The 15,016-nt window shown below is 47.4% G+C and overlaps 2 protein-coding genes across 3 annotated transcripts in view; one reads left to right on the forward strand and one right to left on the reverse strand.

Moving 5' to 3' along the window:
• Window positions 1-1,885: 1,885 nt before the first annotated feature.
• HPS6 (HPS6 biogenesis of lysosomal organelles complex 2 subunit 3) lies at window positions 1,886-4,621 on the reverse strand. The gene has a single exon (XM_019724985.2). It carries the CDS (start codon window positions 4,418-4,420, stop codon window positions 2,009-2,011), a length of 2,412 nt encoding a protein of 803 aa, XP_019580544.2. The 5' UTR covers window positions 4,421-4,621; the 3' UTR covers window positions 1,886-2,008.
• A 3,413-nt stretch (window positions 4,622-8,034) lies between these two features.
• The window catches only part of ARMH3 (armadillo like helical domain containing 3), a 142,836-nt gene continuing 135,854 nt past the window's right edge, over window positions 8,035-15,016 (forward strand). For both annotated transcript variants that reach the window (XR_002136765.2, XM_019724983.2), the window contains exon 1: window positions 8,035-8,170. The gene's annotated coding sequence lies outside the window, so the exon portion shown is untranslated. The remainder of the gene's footprint in view (window positions 8,171-15,016) is intronic.

Below are 15,016 nucleotides of genomic sequence, written 5' to 3' on the forward strand. Positions count from 1 at the left end.
CTGTCCCTAGTTCTGGGCCTCTGGGAGCAACAGTAGCGTAAGGGATAGAAGCTTGAGTCCTGGTATCGGTAGACAACCTGGCTTGAAGGCCAGGACAAGGGCCATCCAAGTCCTGGATGAGGCCAAGATGTGGTCCTGAGACTTCAGTGAGACGGCGGAGCCAGCCCAGGACTGGGCCATGCAGATGAGCCGCCTCAGGACCTCCATGTGGCTGAAGAGTAACAGCAGACTTTGACAAGCCTGAGAGGCTGCCCCTTTGCCAAGAGGGGAGCTCTCCCCAGTCCCACATAAAACTCAAGGGCCACCTTTAGTCCAGGATGAGGCTGAGCAGAACCCAAGTTGTAGGTCCCAGCTGAGAACAAAGCTGAATGGCAGTCCTTACCGGGATTCCAAGTCCTGGAAAACGATAGCTGGGGGCCCAGGATGCTAAGTAGCAGTATCAAGGGTTACTTGGGTAGAAGCGGGCATAGGGCAGGGCTTCTTCAGAGTTGGTCTTACTGACTAAATTCAGACGAACAGAAATCTGTGCCGGAGATACTCTTGTTTCTTGGTTTCGGGAGTCCTCCAAGTAACCCTGCTCCAGCGACTCTTGTTACTAAGCTAGAGGGCTCTGCAAGTATCTTTCCTGTCTGTGGCAAATCTTCCCTCAATCAGGGGCTGTTCCAGGAATCCTGGGGGAGACAGGTGTGGGCCCAAGACCTATCACAGTTCCTACCTGGGAACAGAGGAGTCTTGGGGAAAGGGTGCAGCTCTGAAGGTCCTCCTCCTTACAACAGGCTGGAGTCAGGAATGAGAAGTGCATTCAAGCTCAAGCCAGCTACTGGGCTATACAGTAAAGTGGTTCAAGTCTTAGAGCTCTACTTTCCAGTTGACTGACCTTGGTCAAGAAAGCTTTCTAAACCTTATTTCCTCTTTCTAAACCTATTTCTTAACCTGTAAAATGGGGATGATATTAGTACTTTCCTGATGGGGTTATCAGAAATGTTGAGTGAGAAATTATTAAAGACCAGCAGAGTGCCTGGCACATATTAAATGCTCATAAGTGTTATTTTCATTATTGGAAGTGGCCACTGCAGCCCTCTATAATCCACAATCCTCTGAGACCCTCAGCTGTTCAAAATCACACAAAGCGTGTATATATTTCTGGAGTGTTTTCTAATACCAACAACCAAATCTCTGCAGACACCAAATAGGTGTCCTAGCAGTCAATTTAATTCTGACACTAACTACCTACAGTTAGTGCAGACCCCACAGGGTAAGGGCTGTCCCACAAGGCTGCCCCCACTTAAAATGCCAGTCGCATAAAAAAGAAAAAATGATAAGTTTAAAATGCCAGTTGCAAGTCACTGGTACTTCTGACTGACTGGCTATAAATGGGGAATTCCCATGCTATAATTTGGTTTGATAATTTGCTAGAATGGCTCACAGAACTCTGGGAACCACTTTACTTATGTTTACAGGTTTATTACAAAGGATACAATTCAGGAAAAGCCAGATGGAATCCATGCATAGAGCAAGGTATGGTGTGTGTGTGTGTGTGTGTGTGTAGGTAGTTTCCACGACCTCTCTGGGTGTCACTCTTGATGTGTTCACCAAGCTAGAAGCTCATTAAATTTTCTTGTCCGGGAGTTTTTATAGAGCTCAATTTCTAGTCCCACTCACCTCCCAGGAGGTTGGAGATGGGGCTGAAAATTCCAATCCTCTCATCACTTGGTCCTTCTGGTGACTAGCCCCATTCTGAGGCTGGGGACCCATCCTAAGTTACCTCATTAGCATAAAGCAGGTGTGATCTAAAGGGGTCTGTTATGAATAATAAGACATTCCTATCACTCAGGAAAATCCAAGGATTTTAGGAGAGCTCTGTGCCATGACAAAAACCTGAAGCTAAAGACCAAATATATTTATTATATGACAATATTTTGCATATATATATATATATGTATAAAACAATGCTCACCCTGGCCCTCTACAACTCCTAGGCACGCTTCCCTGCTCACAGAAGCTCTTTTCAGCCTGTGTCAGTCACACAGAAGCCCTGTCCAGATGGTGCCCAGGTCTCCAGGCCTGGGTGGTCTGATGTCTGGAGGGTAGTCATAGGTCCCCGTGGTGGGGTGGGAGGTGGAGTGCCTGGGTCCCAGAGGATGTCCTCATATAAGCTTAGAACTGGGCCTGAGGGCTGTCCTTGAGCCCCAGTATGCTCCAGTAGAGCTCTGAGCAAGCCCACAGTGAGAGGGGGCTCTGCCCCAGGCTTAGGGAATGGGGTGGGGGGCTCCGACTCATCTGGGAGGTGTGCCCGCAGTAGCAGCAGGAGCTCAGTGGGAGCTAGGTCTGGTGGGCACAGGCGGCAAAGGAGGGGGAGGTGAGCATCAAGTCGCCGGTGCCGGGCAAATTCGGCCAGCAGCAGTTTGAAGATCTCACTTCGAAGCAGGGGGCTGGAGGGGCTGAAGACCAGGCCAGCCTCTAGAACCCGCTCCCACTGCTCCTTTTGTACCAGCTGCCCCACAGCTTGGAGCACAGCTTTGGGCCGCCCACTGCCCAAAAGCAGTTCTAGCTCCAGTGCCTCAGGCCTGGTCCCCTCCTCTCCTAGTACTGCCAGAGCTCGGCGATACAGAGGCAGCCCTGGGCCCCCTGCCCCCCACCCAGGCCCTCTCTGCTGCTGTGCCAGCTCCACAAAGGGTGGCAGCCATCGGGGTTCTAGCCGGCAGAGGTATTGGCATAGGAGTTCAAAGAGGGGCAGTACCCCATTGGGGGGTTCCTTTCCAGCTGCTGTAACCCCTAGTACCTTTTTCCACACATCAGGTGGAGCTTGGGACCTCAACCTGCCATTCCCATCTGGCTGGAGCTGCAGGACCCTGAGGAAGGCACCCCAGGCTGCTGTAGGAAGGGCTTGGAAAATTGTGTTGAGCTGGGCCAGCTGGTCTCCCATCAACTCAGTCCTCAGCAGGCGTGCCACTTCCTGCTCTGCCAGCTCAGTCCAGCCAGCCTCTTCATCGTCCCCAGCCACCAGCTGGGCTTTGAGGTGCTCTAAGCTCCGGTAATCCCGAAGCTCAGCCCTCAATATGGTCAATAGTGTAGAAGGGGACACGTGGCCCTGGAGAATGGAGGCCAGAGCCTGAGGTGCCCGGAATATGCTGCTGTGTCTCAGTTCCTCAGGGGTGAGTTGAGCACCCCGCAGGCTCCGTCGCTGGTAGTACTCGCAGGCTTCCTCAAATACCAGGTCTTCAGCTGAAGGCAGCTCAAGGCCCTGTGGAGCTTCCCAGCCTACACGAAACAGACCCAAAGCTGAAAGCAGACGAAGACCTCCTCGTGTCTCCAGCTCTTCCTTATTCTCTGTGTCAGGGGCTAGGGGTTCCAGCAAATGTACTCGGTCTGTACTGAGGACCTTCCTCTCCAGCAGCTGCCCGCTGCCCATGTCCAACAGTTCCAATGTGGAGCCCAGCACACAGGCCAGAGTGCCATGACATGTTCCCAGTGCTGCAGACCCTGCCTGGCCTACAGGTGCCTCCTGCAGGGTGCCCACTGCCCGGGTACCACCATGGGATTGCACCAGGCTCACAGTGCCCCTGAAGTCAAGCAGTAGCAGTCCCCGGGGAGTTGGGGCCCAGGTATGTACAGTCAATGGCTGCCTGGGGGACAGTAGCCCAGGAAGGCCTCGAAGGAGAGTCCGGAAGTCCCATGTGTCCCCTCGTCCAGGATTCAGGCTCTTACTGTAGGAGAAGCCAAGATTTGGGGCAGCCACCATCACCTTACCCTTGCCTGGGTTCCAGATGAGCAGAATGTGGCCCACACCAGGCCAGGTGTTGGCAGTGGGCACCAGGAAGAAGTCCTTGCGGGAGGCCAGCAGCTTGAAAGGGGGGCAGTGGTGCAGGAGGATGTGTGTGCGGCCCAGGTTGGTGCCAGCCTCCCCGCTGGGCTCCAGGGTCCTGACACACACATGGTGGCTGAAAGCTGCTGAGGGCGGCACTAGGCAACCCTCAGCATCAGCCTGACGCTCCTCGCACCACACCAGGCGGCTTCGGAGGGCCGCTACGGCCACCACGCGGGATCCACTGCTCGGACACAGTTCGGTGCTCTGCAGCAGTCGCCAGCCGGGCCCTACGCCCGCTCCCCACACCTCGGCTAGGCCACTCTCCCATACCAAGACCAGCGCCGGTCGCACCGGCCACGGCAGGAAGAAGGCGTCTAGCGGTGAGAGTTGGCCAGCCGGCCAGGCACGCTCCAGCTCCTCGCCCGGTCCACGCACCGCAATCAGCAGCTGCGGGGCCAGAGCCCCCGGGGGTCGCAGTAGCAGCAGGTGGCGGCCGTCCGGGCTGCAGCGCACTCGGACCTCTGGGTCCGCAGCCAGCAACTCCCGGAGCCGGGCTGAGCCGCTGAAGTTGCTTAAATCCGAGAGCAGGCGCAGAGTCGCCGCACGCTTCATAGTGCCGGCCGCCTGGTGGGGCGAGGCTTGGCTCTCAGTCCAGGGCTCCCGGGGGAGGTCGAGAGTGGGGCTGAGACTTCCGTCCCCCTTGGATGAGGTGGGCCGAGGCCTGGCCTAAGCGTCGGCTCCGCCCCGCCCTCCCCGCTGGGCAAATTCAGTGCTTGCCCCTGTTCTCGCTGGGTGGGCGCGACACCGCCCTCCAGGGGAGGAGCCATGGGTGCATCGCCGGGGGAGGAGCTTCCCGAGCACCCAAAGGTCTCAGCGCCTGCGACTTCGGTAGTCCTAGGTACGCTCTTTGAGTCGGGTTGTAGGCCCGCTGCCCCAGACCCCAGGAAGCCGCGAGTGGCCCAGAGTTTGACCCTTAATAAGGATTCTAGCCCCGCTGAGCTCTGTACTGAAAGCGTCCTACTCCCAAGGCTTTCTTTCCCTCCAAGCCTCGCTCTCTCACCCCAACTCATTTACTCATGAAAATTTATTGAGCCCCTACTCTGAGTAGACAGCCCTTAACAAAATAGAAAACCTCAACCTCTGGGACGTGATAATTTGGTGGTAAATAATTATAGTAGCTAACACTTTCATAGCACTTACTATATGACAGCTCCCTGCATCCCCCCCTCCCAAAAGCCCCTATTACAGATAAAGAAAATAAAGCACAGAGAGTAAGTAAATTGACCGGATGACACAGCTATTAAGCAGTAGAGGTAGAGGTGAGCTTTCAACCACAGGCAGTCTGAGTCCAGAGTCTCTTTACAACAATTTATCATCAAAACTAACAGTTGGTTAGAAAACAAAATTAAAAAATACTTTAAAGGCACTGGGTCTGTGTGTAATTTCTCCAGCAACACCTACAAATTGATATGCAGGGGTCCTTTCCACCCCTGACTGCTTTCTCAGGTGATGTGTTATTCCTCTTCCCTCCAAGTCCACTTTGTGAAGCCTGCTTCTCCCTCTCTCCCCTGACAACTTCCCTGAGAACCTGCATCCATTTCTATTTCATCAGCTTCATTCTGTCTTCTTGCTCTTAGCATAGAAACACTCTCCTCTGTCCTGTCTTAGAAGTCACTCTTTCATCCTCATCTCCCCACCTCTAGCTTTCCCTTTCCTTTCAGTCAAGGTTCTTGCAAAGATCTTTTAACATTTGCTGCCTCCACTTTTCCTTCTCCCATTCATTCCTCAAACTACTACCTACCTAAAGTAGATTTTCCTGAGGTTCAAGGACATTTTAATTTTCTTTTCTCTCTGAGACATTTGACAACCTTTTTATCGAAAGTCCCTCCTGTGGTCTCCCCGGCATCTTTCTCCTGTCATTTTTTTCTTTTTCAGATAGTACTATCTTCAGAAATTTCCATTTGCCATTGGTTCATCTCCCTCCACCATCCTTTAAATGTAGGTGTTTAAATTCTATCTTGGGCCCTTTTATTTTTTATGTGTTTATTTTTTTTAACCTTCTTTCTAAGCCATTCCCTTCCTTCTCATGGCTTGAACCATTACCACTAAGCCAATTTATGTACAGCCCGTATATCTCTGCTGAGTTTCAATAAAGGGTATCCACATGGCTACTAAATATGTCTGCCTGGATGTCTCATAGACATTTCAATCTCAACATGTCCTAAACATCACCTTCCTGTCCAAGTTTGACCCTCATCCAGCTGTTCCTAGTTGCCGTAGGATTTATTTTATCTTTGTACCCTCATTTCTAGAGTACAGCCTGGCACAAAGAAAGACCTCAATAGATATGTGGTGAAGGAATAAATAAGCTTGAGGGGGTACATGTTTGTGTGCGTGTGATATCACTTAGGAACCCTTTGGCTAAGTGTTACAGAATAGTTATAGAAATAGGCTATCTTAAATAAAAATGAAATTTATTAGAACATAAGGGATTCACAGAATCTGCAGGAGATAGGAAAAATAGGCTTGGAAAATGAGCAGGAACAAAAACTCTCTGAAGACCAAGAAGTAGGAAGCACAACTGTTTTTCGTAGAACCATCCCGCCAGGATACACCTGTTATAAACAACATTCTGACCATCTCTTCATCTTTGCATCTTTTGACAAGAGCTAAAATCCTTGGAGGCTGCACCTAGTGGCCAAGCTTAGGTCATATAAACTACTTACCTTCATTACTCAAGGCCTCGTTTTCCACCAAGACAATACTCAAAGGAAGAGGCCCTCAGAGTAAGAGGGGAAGGGTTCCACGCTGAATAATCAAACCAATATGACTTAGGCCTTTTATTATCTTCATTTTTCAGATAGGAAATTAAAGCTCAGAAAGCTCAAGTTATTATCCAAAGTCATACTGCTAGTAGGTAGCAGACCTGGGATTCTTTCCCACAGTGTTTCAGAGGTTGTGCTCTTACCTATTTGGTGTATGGCCTTCCCAACTTACCATTGTCTGACTCTGTACTTAATCCACTTCCCAGACATAGGTTTAAGCAGTGTATTATATTGCTTCACGCTGATACTCTCTTTTCCTTTCTCCTTTCCTCTAAAATTTGTGTCCATCTTCACCTTCCCCCAGCAAGCCTCCAGAGATTGACATGGAATTTTCCCTTCTCTGAATTTTTGGTGCATTTACAACTTGAGCCTTTCTAAGCCTGTCCTTGATAATTCACTGATCGTTAAGACATTTAATTGTCTATCTATCTATCTATCTATCTCTCACTTTGTTACAATATAATCTCAGAATTGTAATCTTTTTAACTACTCCCGGAACTGGGTATTCAGTATGTGCTCAACAAAGGTTTCTTAAAAGGAAATCAGGTATGGAAAAGGATTCTTTCAATTGGATAGGAAGCTTCTAACTAGTGTTCAGGAACTATTGGGGTTCACTTCAAGATGCCTTCCTCTTGCCCCTTCTCATTCTTTTTTATTCTAGTAAGGCAAACTTTTAACCACTAATCTCATTTTACACTGCTATGTAAATAGACAAGAAAAATAAAAATCTTCCAAGAAAGAACTTGACCTTCTAGGTTATTAAGATCTCTTTCCTGATAGATGTGGGTTCAAAGTTTTCTTCACATCTTACTAAATCTAAAATTTTAGGCAAGCTGTTTAATCACTCAGAAACTTGGTTTTGTCATCTGTGAAGTCCCTAGTATTTCAAAAAGGCATTGCAAGGATTGAATGACATCTCCCAGCACCTAGTGGCCAAGCCCCCACTGCTCTGTATATATTTTATAATCTTTCACTTTGTATATGAGAAAACAGACTCAGAAAGGTTACTTGCCAAGTTAACACAGCCTTACTCGATGCTTTGTACATAGTAGGCACACAATACATATTTGTTGGACGAATAAATTTGTTTCCAATTTTTCACTTACAAAGTAGCAATAAACAGCTTGGAACACATATCCTTCCAAATTCTGTCAGTGTTTCTAGAGGATACATTTATTTCTAGAAGTGCAACTGCCGGATCAGGGTCTGCCATATTTAAAAACATTGCTATTGCAACTTGCATCCAAAAGATCCTCAATAGATGTTTCTTTTGCTAATTTCTTTCTCGCGGTGCATTTCGGGAGTTGTCTTTGTGACGCTTGCTGGGAGTTGTGGTCTGAACCAGCCTCAGGAAGCAGGCGTGGACGAACCTATGAAACGGCGGGCTTTAGGACCCTGCGGGGCACGGTGGGCCCGGGGAAGGGTCGGGAGAGGTCGGGAGTACCGCCGTGAGCCCGGAGCAGCGGAGGCGTCAGTGGCGTCGGGAGCGAGCGGGCCGGGGAGCGGCGCGGGTGGTGGTGGAGGAGCCCGGGGCTCGGTAAGCGACACCAGCCCGGGCCGGTCCCGGAACCTGGCCAACCCCTGCGGGTCCTGCCGTACTAGGCCTTGGCCCCGAGGCGGCTCTGGGGGCGGGGCCTGGCTCGCCTAGGGGACGATGGGGGTGACGGGGAAGGGGGAGAGGGAGGGAGGACAGCTGCTGAAGAGGGCTGAGGTTGCTTGCGGTGGGGAGGCTGGGCCCGAGGCGGTGGAGCGGAGCGCGAAGCGGCTTGCTCATCCAGCGGCCTGTCGGTCGGACCATCCGGTGCCTGTCACGTCCCTCCGGCTCCTGGTCCCTCTTGGGCCCTCCTGGTAGCCGAGGTGCAGACCTTTGACCCCAACATGGTCTGACCCTGATCCCTCAAGCTGCCTCACGTCCCAGGTTGTTCCCGCCCCTAGGTGGCCTTCAGCCCAGCCTGGCCCTGGGGTGAGGGCTTGGGGCAAGACCTCTGAAAAGGGCTAGAGGAAGGCTGGTCTGCACCAAGTCTTCAGGTATCCTGCAAGGGCCCCCATTCTGTCCCTCTTTTTAAAGTCTCTGACCGACGGACTTCAACCCAGCGTTCATACAGAATCAATAAAGCTACTGTGTTTTCTTTGGGTTACTTGGTGCAAGTCTGGGGAACGAATCTATTCCCAGGCAAGTGTAGGGAATAAACAAGAGGAGAGAAAAGCTGGTTCCCTGGGGAAGGAGAGCTATCCGAAGCTGAGGAGTCCTGCCTCTGCAGAATGGGGAAGTAGAAACTTTGGCCCGTCCCTAATAAATGTTTCTGGATCAGCAGACCCTCCCCAGTTCTTCCTCTCCAGTAAAAGTTTTGAGTTTAATGAGAGCTGTTTCTTGGCTATTCTGAGCTTTAAGTGACTTTGTAAACCAAGGCTAATATAGTTTGTGTCCTTGCCCTTAGCACAAGTTAATTGGAATTATTTGGGTGTGCCTTCAGTTGCATTTGTGTGCACGTACTTCCTTTGTGAAGGCTTTTCAGATAATCAGTCTGGAGCTAGGTGGATCCTTCTTGTTAGGATTGTAAAGGGGGAATTACCATTCTTTTAGTTAATAGGAAAACCTTTAAGGTGTTTTCATCAGATGTTTAGGCATAATTCATTCTTTCAACATTTGTATAATAATTTAAAAAACCCTTGACAACTCAAATAACTTGTTATAAAAGTTGAAATATCACGTAGAACCAAGTTCTAGAAGCCATAAAATTTGGGGAAAATAGTGAAATAGATTGATCTGGGATATATGAAGGCGAACTGTTTATTCAATACACATTTATTGAGTGCTTACTATGTAATTAGCACTGGGGTTAGAAGTGTGAGTATCTTTCCTCAAGGACATCAGAGAGACACATTCCTATAAAAATTGTAGTGCTGTGTGTTACATATCCTTATAGAGGAATTTCCACAGTGTGAAGAACTGCCATGGCCTGGGAGAGTCTGGGAAATCTTCACAAGGAGGAAATACTTGAGTTGGGTGATGAAGGATGAGTAGGAGCTTGCACAAGTAAGGAAAGGTATTTCAGTTGGAGAGAATAGCATGCACATGGGCATGGTGAAAGTGAGGGGAAAAAATACCATGATGTTTAAGTGTCAGAAATTTGTCCCGAACAGGATGTGTGGTGGGGAAGTTGACAGAGGGTGAGGCTGAAAAGAAAGTAGGGAGCCATGTGAGCCTTTTATGTTAGGGAGTGGCAGAAGTGCAGATTGAATTAATGAGAAATGAGGCAGTGAGACTAATTAGAGTTGTTGCAGTTGACTGAGAGACTGAATAAAGTGTGGTAGTGGGAATGAAGAGGAGGGGAATGGATTTTAGCAATAATTCTGAGATTGATGCAACAGGACTTAATGATTGGGGAGAGAGAGTGGGCTAAGGTCTCTAATTTGAGAGATTGAGTGAATGACTTTCATTGGCCAGGATGTGGATTTGAAAAAGGAGAGATTCTTTAAAGGGTTGGGGGGGCTATAGAATGAGGTATAGGGGACATAGTCTGGTGTGCTGAGATCAGTTTGCTTGTGGGCTGTGCACATGGACATGTTAAGTAGGCAGCTGGAATTAAGGAGGCTCAGTGAACTTAATGTCTTGCCACTGAGTAAGTGAGGGCATATGTGAAAAAAATCCTGGGGAAAAATATTTATTTTGTTGTTTGCAAGGAAGTATCAGAATATGTACTTCTCCCATTTAATAGTGAGCTTCTCAAGGCAAGAACCATAACGTAATTTTAGGTCCCCCCCCCTTTCTTTTTTCCAAGTCAAGTTGTCCTTTCAGTCTTAGTTGTGGAAGGCGCAGCTCAGCTCCAGGTCCAGTTGCTGTTGCTAGTTGCAGGGGGCGCTGCCCACCATCCCTCGGAGGGAGTCGAACTGGCAGCCTTGTGGTTGAGAGCCCACTGGCCCATGTGGGAATCGAACCGGCAGCCTTCGGAGTTAGGAGCATGGAGCTCTAACGGCCTGAGCCAGTGGGCCGGCCCGTTAGGTCCCCTTTTTGTTGTATACTATGCCTATGTTATTGTAAGGTATTGATACATGTTAGTTATGAAGCTAGCAGGAAATCAACTTACTTCGCAAGGTTGCAGTTACCTTTTTGGGCTTCCTTTAAGAAGATTATGGGAGACTGTCTTATAATTTTCATTTTATCCTTAGGTGGTACTCGTGAGGCTTGTATGTACGGTTCAGTAGGAAAGGAAGAAGACATGAGTGACATTGTGCTGTTTGAGGAAGTTCAGGGCTTGAGCAGGAGATAGACAGGATTAATTTACAAGAGGCTCCTGCTCGTTGAGAAGGGGATGGTACAATGAATGCTCATTCTGGGAGATGTCAGAAAAACGTGACTTTTCAATCAGTTTCCTGAAATCCTGTCAATGTGGAGTTGGTTCCTCCTTCTGAAGGTGCAAGTGCATTCCATCTTGTGTAAAATAATTTGAAAGGGAAGCTGTCGGTCCCTTTCAAATGGTCGTATTTATTTAAACCTCTTCATCTGTATCATTTAGTTTGTGAAAGTGGGCAGACTCGGTCAGCTCTGATGGGACTGGACTGAATGCTCTTCTGTGAAGCTGGTTCACCTTTAGTAGGTAGACAGTGGCTGATACCTATTTGTAGAGATTGGGAAATTTCTGGTTTTGCCACTTGCTGCTTAGTCTTGGGAAAGTCCCTGAATTACTTCCACTTTCAAGTACAGGCTACACCCCCACGCTGAGGGGAGCTCTGTCCAGGGCACACACTAGATACAGATGCTGCCCCCTAAGTGGCTCATATACGTACTGAATCAGGCTGGTTCTGTCCGAGTCCCTGGAAAGTAGGTGCTTGTCAGACAATGACTTGAGATGACTATTTTCTTGGAGAAAGTGGGAATATTGATATTATGGGTATCAGTTTGGAGTTTTCACAGAACTTGAACTGAATCTGGATTTTGAATGTTCTTCTAGTCAACACTTGAGTTTTTGCACTAATAGGATATTCTGATAAGGAGAGGGGCTGGCTACCAGAGAGAAAGATTTAGCAGCTTTGCCACTTACTAGCTGTGTTACCTTGGGCCAAATAAAATCATGCTTATAGTGCCTGTTTCATCTGGTTATTGTAAGGATTAAATATAATATATTTTAAGTACTTAGAAAGTGCTAAGTGTATAGAGAGTACTCAGTTGTGTTGTTTATTATATGAGTATATCACCCTGAGTGGTAGCCTGTGCTTTAAAACATTTGGAGGAATGAGTGATGAATTCCGTCCCAGGCATTAAAAAAAGAAAAGTGGTAGAATAAGGGGATGGTGGCTTATCCTGAACTTCTCCATGAAGGGAAGGAGTTCAGAGAGGTGGCTTCAAGAATGCAGGCCTCACTCCATTTTGGAAATACAAAAGACTTGGAGTGGCTAGCATTAAAAATCCATTAAAATGGAAAGGAGTCATATGCTTGTTTTGGAGCCATGGTCAGTGGGGTGGAATTGGGGGAACCTGTGTCTCATGCTGTGAAAGAAGCTGTGGCAAGGAATCATGTGGAACAGTAGCAACGCAATGCAGTGGCCACCCCTATATCCGGGAAGTGAATTAAGTACAGATTTAGGCGAGGGTAAATTTAGAAGGCCAATCTGGACCACGTGGAATCCAGCAAGTGACCCAAATCCTTGGGGCCTTCAGAGAGGAAGAGGCATGTTAGGAGCTAGTTTGAGAAATGAAGGGTTGAGGTTTGGAGGAATACCCTGCATTCTCTTAAATGCTTACACTGCTAGTATTACCTCCAGAGAGTATGGTATGCCTTGTGGAAAACTTAGGGAGTGGATAACTTCTGCCTAAAGATTAAAAAAGAAAAAAAAATAGGCTTGCATCTAGAGGAACTAGGGAACTTTTAGGTCAGGGCAGGAGACTCTTTCTAGCTTTATAAACATGGCCTCCTTTTGTGTATTGGGTTGAATGGCACATGATTAGATAATGGTTATATTTGACTCAGCCACAACTCCTGGGCGGATAGGATTTTCATCTCCTTCACCAAGAATGTGGATTACTCTAGTCAGTGTGTCTTGTAGTGATCTTTCACAGATGGACAAACCGGAGCCAAGATCCTCTAGGGAGAATGAAATACGGGGGTAGGTAAGGGTTACTCCAGTGCCTTTTCTAGAGATGGTAGAAGTTTTATTTATTCTCTCAAAATCATCTCTCTTCAGATGGTCTTTTTCTTTCAAAGCCTGGTTTAAGGCATTAATGAGTACCTCTCAAACTTTAGTGAGCATCAGGATTACTTGGGGCAGGGTTTTTCCACCTCTGCACTATTGACATATTGGGCCAGATAATTCTTTATTTTGTGGGGACTGTCCTATGCGTTGTAGGAGGGTTAGCAGCATCCCTGGCCTCTCCTTAGTAGATGCTAGTATTACCTCTTCTTTGTGACCACCAAAAATGTCTCCAGGCATTGATATCCCCTGGGAGACATCAAAATTGCCCAAGTTGAGAACCACTGACATTGGTGGTGGTTAAAAATGTAGACCCCCTAGTTCTTATCTTGAAAGTTTGTTTCAGTAGTGGAGAAGGAGGCTTTGGAATCTACATTTCCAGGAGGCACCCCAGGAGATTCTAAACAGGTGATCACAGCTCTGCAGTGGTCAAGAATATTCTCTTCTAAGCTGAGGGTTGTACAGACTTATAATTGACTTGCTTTCCATTTCATTTTTCTCTTATTTTACTGTATCTTTCCATTCATTATCAAGTTTCAGTGCAGAGTTATCCTCAGAGCACTGACTAAGCTCAAGTACTATAGTGTCAATTAAATCCTGTTGTGGAGATCAGTGTGTTTCAGCCTTTTTTTTTTTTTTTAGTTACCATGTTGGATATATACATCAACTTGACTAGACACTCAGATTCTTCTCCAGTTTTTCCTTTCAAGTTTTCTACCATTCCATTCATTTGTCTATCTCTCCCTTTTTTTTTTTACATTGCCATTATCGATATTCATATACATATGCATGCATCAGACAATTATCTTTTACTTTTCTACCATGGCACCTCTACCCACTGGCAAGCTAGAGTGATGAAACTCAAGATATCTGGACACTGCAACAACATAGATGGAGCTAGAGGGTATTATGCTAAGTGAAATAAGTCAGACTGAGAAAAACAAATACCATATGATACCATTTATATGTGGAGTCAAAAGAACAAAATAAACGAACAAACAAAACAGGAACAGACCCATAAATACAGAGAAGAAACTGATGGTTACTAGGTGGGAGGGGGTTGGAGGGATGGGTGAAAAAGGTGAAGGGATAAAGAAGTACAGTGTGATAATTACAGGAGAGTCACTGGGACGTAAAGTATAGTATGGGGAATGTAGTCAATAGTATCATAGAAACTATATGTATTATCAGATGGGTAGTAGACTTATGGGGGGATCACTTCATAAGTTATATAAATGTCTAACCACTATGCTCTACACATGAAACTAATATAAAATAATATTGAATGTCAACTATAATTAAAAATATTAGTCACAAGGATGTGTAGTGCCGCATAGGGAATATAGTCAATAATGTTCTAATAACTATGGACAGTGTCGGGTGGGTAGTATACTTGTTGGGATTATCACTTGGTGAGTTCTGTAAATTTCTGATCACTATGTTGTTCTATGTGCCTGAAACTGATTAAAAAAAGACATCTGGGGGCCGGCCCGGTGGCTCAGGCGGTTAGAGCTCAATGTTCCTAACTCCGAAGGCTGCCGGTTCGATTCCCACGTGGGCCAGTGGGCTCTCAACCACAAGGTTGCCAGTTCGATTCCTCGAGTCCCTCAAGGGATGGTGGGCAACGCCCCCTGCAACTAAGATTGAACACGGCACCTTGAGCTGAGCTGCCACTGAGCTCCCGGATGGCTCAGTTGGTTGGAGGGCGTCCTCTCAACCACAAGGTTGCCAGTTCGACTCCCGCAAGGGATGGTGGGCTGCGCCCCCTGCAACTAGCAACGGCAACTGGACCTGGAGCTGAGCTGCACCCTCCACAACTAAGACTGAAAGGACAACAACTTGAAGCTGAATGGCACCCTCCACAACTAAGATTGAAAGGACAACAACTTTACTTGGAAAAAAGGCCTGGAAGTACACACTGTTCCCCAATAAAGTCCTGTTCCCCTTCCCCAATAAAATCCTAAAAAAAAAAAAAAAAAAAAGACATCTGGACACTACATTTGTTTACAAGGTTGATGAGTATATGCTCATACTCTTTCTCCTCACTCAGCTGGAACCTCTTCACAGTTTCTCTGCAGATCCTCAGCTTTGCTTATGTGCAGGTTACTCTACTTCTGCTCCTTCCTCTGCCTTTTGAGAGACACAATAGCGTGGTGGTTAAGAGCTGGAACTCTAACATAGGCTCTTTGGGTTT

Source organism: Rhinolophus sinicus, linkage group LG07 (genome assembly GCF_036562045.2).
Source record: "Rhinolophus sinicus isolate RSC01 linkage group LG07, ASM3656204v1, whole genome shotgun sequence".
In the NCBI taxonomy this organism is placed as follows: domain Eukaryota; kingdom Metazoa; phylum Chordata; class Mammalia; order Chiroptera; family Rhinolophidae; genus Rhinolophus; species Rhinolophus sinicus.

What these genes read in the sequence shown, in the direction of transcription:
- HPS6 (XM_019724985.2), bottom strand. Translation starts at nt 4,420, where the DNA reads ATGAAGCGTGCGGCGACTCTGCGCCTGCTCTCGGATTTAAGCAACTTC.